Source organism: Mus caroli, unplaced genomic scaffold (assembly GCF_978045245.1).
Source record: "Mus caroli unplaced genomic scaffold, Mus_caroli_1 scaffold_11, whole genome shotgun sequence".
NCBI classification, from domain to species: Eukaryota; Metazoa; Chordata; class Mammalia; order Rodentia; family Muridae; genus Mus; species Mus caroli.
In genome coordinates this window covers 87,137,724-87,143,723 of record NW_028227266.1, presented here as the reverse complement: position 1 = coordinate 87,143,723, position 6,000 = coordinate 87,137,724, and the positions used below count along the sequence as shown (strand labels likewise).

The 6,000-nt window shown below is 42.1% G+C and overlaps 1 protein-coding gene across 1 annotated transcript in view; it reads right to left on the bottom strand.

Moving 5' to 3' along the window:
• Positions 1–1,051: 1,051 nt before the first annotated feature.
• Positions 1,052–6,000, bottom strand: part of Nt5e (5'-nucleotidase ecto) — a 45,766-nt gene continuing 40,817 nt past the window's right edge. The window contains exons 7-9 of the mRNA XM_085827824.1: positions 5,796–5,945; positions 3,911–4,111; positions 1,052–2,980 (exon numbers count right to left, since the gene is read on the bottom strand). Coding sequence (XP_085683950.1) covers positions 2,817–2,980; positions 3,911–4,111; positions 5,796–5,945 — 515 coding nt within the window. The 3' untranslated portion in view covers positions 1,052–2,816. The remainder of the gene's footprint in view (positions 2,981–3,910; positions 4,112–5,795; positions 5,946–6,000) is intronic.

The following is a 6,000-nucleotide window of genomic DNA, read 5'->3' as shown; positions in this document are numbered from 1 at the left end:
GCTGAGACAGAGATGACAGGAATTTGGAGGTAGGAATGTGGCCTGTTGTGATCTCTCAGTTTTTGTATAGTTCACTGCCAGAGTGAAAGACGTGTTGGTACACCACAGTGTATGTCTCCTGCTGACTGCTGCTATACATAGGTGATTGTGTAAGCCAACCTCAGCTTACCATCATAATGGTAATCTTTGATGCTTGTGTGTGTGTTTTGACTGCATATTTGTCTGTGTACCACTTGCATGCCTGGTGCTCAAAGGCAAGAACATGGCCCTAAATCACATATGGTTGTGAGCTGGGATTTGAACCTGGGTCCTCTGCAAAAGCGTCAGGTGCTCTTAAGCACTGAGCTGGCTCTTCAGCCCAGTATCACACTTTTAGATTTATAAATCACAATAGAGAGGTATATCAAGAAGAGGAAGGGAATACCAAAGAGGGATTACAAAAGAGGAATAGGGAAAAGGACTCTTGTAGAAATATAGCCACTGAGAAATTAAGAGCAAGCACAGAGAAGGCATTGCTAATTAGCTTGACACAGCCATTCCACAGTGTTGGTACACATCTTAAAACATCATGTTATACACCATAAATAATCCACATTTTGTTAGCTAAAATAAAAATGTTAAGTGTGGTTTTAGGTTGAGCAAGAAAATTTGGATGCCACTTAAGCTCAGTGCAGAACAGTAACACACATTTAAACAAAAGTTCAAGGAAGTTAAAAACAAAGACTGATGTTGATTTTATTTACCTGCCTTGTCATGATCGTCTGGAATCTCATGTTTGAACAACCCCACCTCTAGTGTTTTATCCAGCGTCTGGATGATTTTCACTGAGGAGTAAAGTAAGATCAGATGAAGCAAAGTTGAGACTTCAGTCTTCCAGGGAGGGATGGAGAGAGGGAGAGAGATAGATAGAGAGGAGACTTTTCTCTTCTGCTTAAAATATTATATGCATTGTTCTTCTCAGTTTTGAAGTGAAATTTATCTTTGCTGTATCCCTGAGGGTACAAGTGTTAAGAGAAGAAGTAAGACCAAAGACAAAGGAGTATATCTTCAGTTTTATTGTTTGGAATTTACAATTACAAGATAGTCCAAGGTCATTTCTCAATACTGCTGCATAAAATATACACATATTTAGAAAAATTATAAAAATGTTCTTTAAAAATTATGCTATAATAAGATTTCTCCTTATTTACTGGCCAAGCATAAAAATATACCTCATATGCACCTTTCTTCATTTTTTACAGTCTTGCTGACATTTCTGTTTATAACTAATCTACACATTCAAAAAGAACTGAAGGCATTGTTTCACTGCAACAAATTTCATAAAAGGATTGGAATTTTAAAATGGTTTGGGTCAAGAGTCCTTAATATTCGTAAACACTAGGAAACCAACATGTTCCCTGTCCAGACATCTAGCTGCTGGTTTATAGTTAAGGATTCTTAACTACTGTACAGTGCTGACTATGCTCACTTGGTCACAGGACTGTCTTGGTCTGGTGTTCTGTGGGCATAGATCATTTCATCAGTCTGGGTATCTCTTGGACCTCCCATAGGGCTCACTGTCCTGCTGGTCTTCTCATGTTTTGACCTGAGTATGCCTGACAGTGGTTGTGTGGGATTTGAGTCTCAGTGACTTCAAACATTTATGTATACCACTTCTTAAACTCACTCTTGCCTTCCAGAACATTGGATTGTACACGTGTGACTAGAATGAGAGCCGTGTTGGCATCTTGGACAGGACAGATGCAGGTTTAGAATTACAGTTTATTTTAGGAAGTTCTCTCATGGCACCTCCATGTGAGGAAGAAGGAAGGAGAAAGAGAGGCAGGGCTTTTGGAGTCCCACAGGAGTTAATAAGAACCAGTGTTGTGCTTTGGAGTCATGTTCTGCTCCTTAACTAGTGTTTATGGAACCCATCTGAATATCCACTCTTTCTTCTATAAGTCCTGGTCATATTCTCCTTTCCCTTTCCTGCCTGTCCCTGACTGCCTTTTGCAGTCCCTGGACTAATCTATTATCTGCTGTATACAGTTTGTCTATGACTCACCAAAGGCACATGGTGTTGTAGGGAAGAATCCTGTCCAGTAGCTACTCTCTCAAACCTGAGAGACAATAGGAGCCCAAAAGAAAGGGTACTATGGAAGGCAGAAACAGATTTGTCTGAGGCCAACCGCAGGAAGAGAGGAGACTTGACAGTAGGAGAGAGGTTGGACTTGAGGTAAAAAGACTCAGGTACAGATCTTAGATGTATTATTTGGAGATGTCTGACCTTGAACAAGCCGACCCTTTCTGCCTAGCTTATCATAAGACTTGTCTACAAAAATCTACTTGTAAATTATAATGTTTGTTTGTGTGTGAGAGTCTTGATATCTAGCTGACTGGCCTGAAACTCTACATATGTCAGGCTGGCCTAGAACTTGCAGCCATCCTCTCCTCCCTGCCAAGTGCTGTGACCACAGGTATGTGCCACCAGAGCTGGCAATGATGAAGTTGTATGTAAACATCAATTGTTTGATGGATTAGAAATGAATAGGAAGGGAAATGGTAACCAGATGTGTTATGTGGCTATGCAAACTACACCTAGTTGTTTCCCTTACCCACTACCTGCCAGAAGGACCCTGTTGGTTCACTGTGACTTTCTATCTGCTCACTGAGTTGCTGGCCCCAACAAATGATGTTACAGTCTCTTCCTTGTGAAGAGCATCTGCCAGGAGCCTTGAGGATGATGAGTGCTGTTACAAAGCCAGGTCTCCAGAGGCAGATATGAATATCACTGGAAGAAAAATGTAGTTTGACATCAAGGACAAGGAGACTTCCTGTTATTGGTACAAAATAAGGATCACTGCCCAAAATGAAAGAATTACTAAAGGAAAGCTTCCCTGGTAATGACTTGCTGCAGAGAACTTGATCCGCCCTTCAACGGCTGGGTAAACTACTTTCATTTTTGAGATGTATTCAGAAACCACGCTGATATCTTCATCACCTGGAAAAAAATTATATATATGTATTATTCTAACTCTAGAAAAATGATCTATTAACAGTAAGAAGGGAAATTAAGTCACTAAAGACCTTGAAATTGAAAAAGAGAAGACATCTCGGAAGACAAAAATGCTGGTAGTTTTAAGTTCAAAAAATCTGATTGCACTTTCATGTTCCAGACAGGAGCTTCAGCACTGGGTGATAGGGACGAGCGCAGTCGCCTCCGCTCTAAGGTTTCTAAGAGGCTGTTGGCATCACAGCTGTAATACACTCCATTGCCAAGGGTGCTGGGGACCTGGGCCAAGAATTAGTTGAGAAATAAAAGTGGCTTTCTTTCTCATGCTGTCTGTTCAACATTATCTTCACATACTTGATGATGGGACACTGGAGGTTTCATTTCCAGAAGAGGGTGGATAAAGAAATAAGATTTGCTGAGACAAATGCACAGTGACCTAAAAGAATCTTACTATTTTTTAAATCATGCTATTTGGATTCATTCATTGAAGCTGTTTAATACCTGACACTGTTAATACACAGTAGTTTACTGTTTGTTTGTTTGTTTGTTTGTTTGTTTGTTTGTTTGTTTTAAAAAAACAATAAAACATGGACCAGGTGTGATAGCACACACCTTTCATCCCAATGCTTGGGAAGCAGAGGCAGGAGAATTTCTATGAGTTCCAGGCCAGCCATGACTACCCAGAAAGACCGTGTCTCTAACAAAGCATGTCTTCCCTGGAGTTGGATAGATGGGATCATGTGTGCTGGGGAAGGGATGGCATGATGCTTCTCAGTGCTGCGCTGCTGTTAGTGATCCCCAAAGCAGAATGGAACCAGCAACAAACGCATAGGGTCTCCTCTGCCTGGCTCTTCTCTGCCCAGTGCTTTTGTGCTGAATACCTTTGGGAACAGGAGAGGAAGAGACACTTGTGCTTACCAGAGTCATGTTTCAGTAATTCATCTTTTATCATCTGGAATCCATCTCCACCGTTGGCCAGATAGCTTGGGAGGGTCACTTTATACACTTTATCCATTTCAAGAGGCTCATAGATGGGCACTCGACACTTGGTGCAGAGAACTTCTAATTGGACCACTCTATTCCAGGGCTTTCGGTTAATATCATACACCACATGGATTCCTAGAAGAGAAACGAGTGCATGTTTTTGCTGAGTCCAAAGGGGCTTTTGCCTATGAAAGAGATTTTGGCCAAGATCTAAAACTGGGACCCTAGGCTGTGCTACTTTAGGTTACGGTTCGAGTGAAATTTCATTGGGAATATGGTGATGGTGTAGCTACCCGCAGATTCATCCTTGAGTTCTCCAGGAGAATCGACCCTCAGAAAGGCAAGGGTGATTTTGCTGGGAGAAACCCTGTATTTTTCCTCTTTAAAATCCTGAATTAATTGGTCCAGTGATGACTCACAGGGTTTGGAAATCAAGGCGTGCGTGCATCATTGCAATGGAGCATTTGCAACAGCTTTGAAGACTGAATGTGGTAATTTGGGATTTGGTGTTTTACACAGATACGTGTATTTGGTACTTGGCTAGACCACAGATACGTGTATTTGGTACTTGGCTAGACCACAGGCCCTTATCTCTGCCCTGGAAAAATGTCTATAAGTCATGGTTACCCCACAGACAACAGGCCAGGTCTCCTGCCAGACAGCTGCACCCAGCATTGGATTCCATGAACTAAAATGAAAATGAAGCCGGGGAGGTGCAGTCTTGGAATACCCAACCCAGAAGCAGGAGAATCGCAACACTACGTAGTTTGAGTCTAGTCTGGAGTGGATATTAAATAAATTAAAAAAAAAAAATGAAGCCAGGCACAGTGGTACATAACTGTATTACCAGCCTTTGGGAGATGGAAGCAGGAGGAGCAAGAGTTAAAGGCCAACTTTGGCTACATAGTGAGTTTGAGGTCATTCTCTACTATGTAAGATCACATCTCAAAATGAACAAAGCAAGATTAATAGAGTGAGAAAATGAGACCAGAAAAATGATTTTGGAGTAAAATGAGGTTATTACATTACAGACTCACTTTGGATGGTGGGATTAACTCCTGAGAAAATCATTTCAAAAGCCTATAGGAGCTAGGACAGCAGTGTTAAAAACCATTTCCCCAGCATGCATGAGGCAAACTAGAAAATGTCTACCTAGTATCTGTTTAATCTCCAGCACTCCTTACTCCCACCCCTCAAAATGAAGAGGCCTTTAGCAGTAGGAGAAACGCTGATATCCATTCAGTCCTCACTGCAGTCAAGAGAAAACAGGTCTGGGCTTGGTGCCTTCCTCCTAGCAGGATCAGAGTAGATTGAGTCTTTTTTTCTCCCTTAGTTCCTTTGAACCCTAACACAGCCACAGGCGGTTAACAATAACGGAGAGAGCTTTTGTTTTTGTTTAAGAATGTTACGTGTGCTATGTGCTGGTGGTGAATGTCTTTAATCCCAGGACTCAAGAGACAGACTATACAGAGAAAACAAACAAACAAACAAACAAAAAGAATGTTTCTTGCATCCACCCACAAGTAAGATTCCTGCAGAAAGCCCTCATGTCAGCCTATCTGACTAGTGTTTAGGAGGTCACCTCCCATGGATAGATACCTTTTCTGATGTCCAAATGAAGGTTGGCAAATACTACTCATTTGCAGAGGCTTGGACCTTTGACCTCAGCCTAACCTCAGGGACTCCAGGAGTCAGTTGTCATTGAAAGATGGGGTTGACTGGGAGAAAATCCAAAGCAGCCCAGCTGTAGAGGGGTGACTAGGGAGATGAGATGTCCTCATCTCAATGGACAGTGTGCCCCACAAGATGTGTCACTTACCACCCACTTGCAGGAACTCTCCGGTGGACTGGCCATAGCGATGCACGCTGTGCTCAAAAGCCTTCTTCAGGGTGGACCCTTTTAATTGGACGAGGTCAAATGTCCCTCCAAAGGGCAGCACAGCAGCCAGGTTCTCCCAGGTGATGGTACCTTAGGTGGTTAGAAGTGAAGCAGGAAGGGAAAAAAAGCTTCAGAATATGCATAC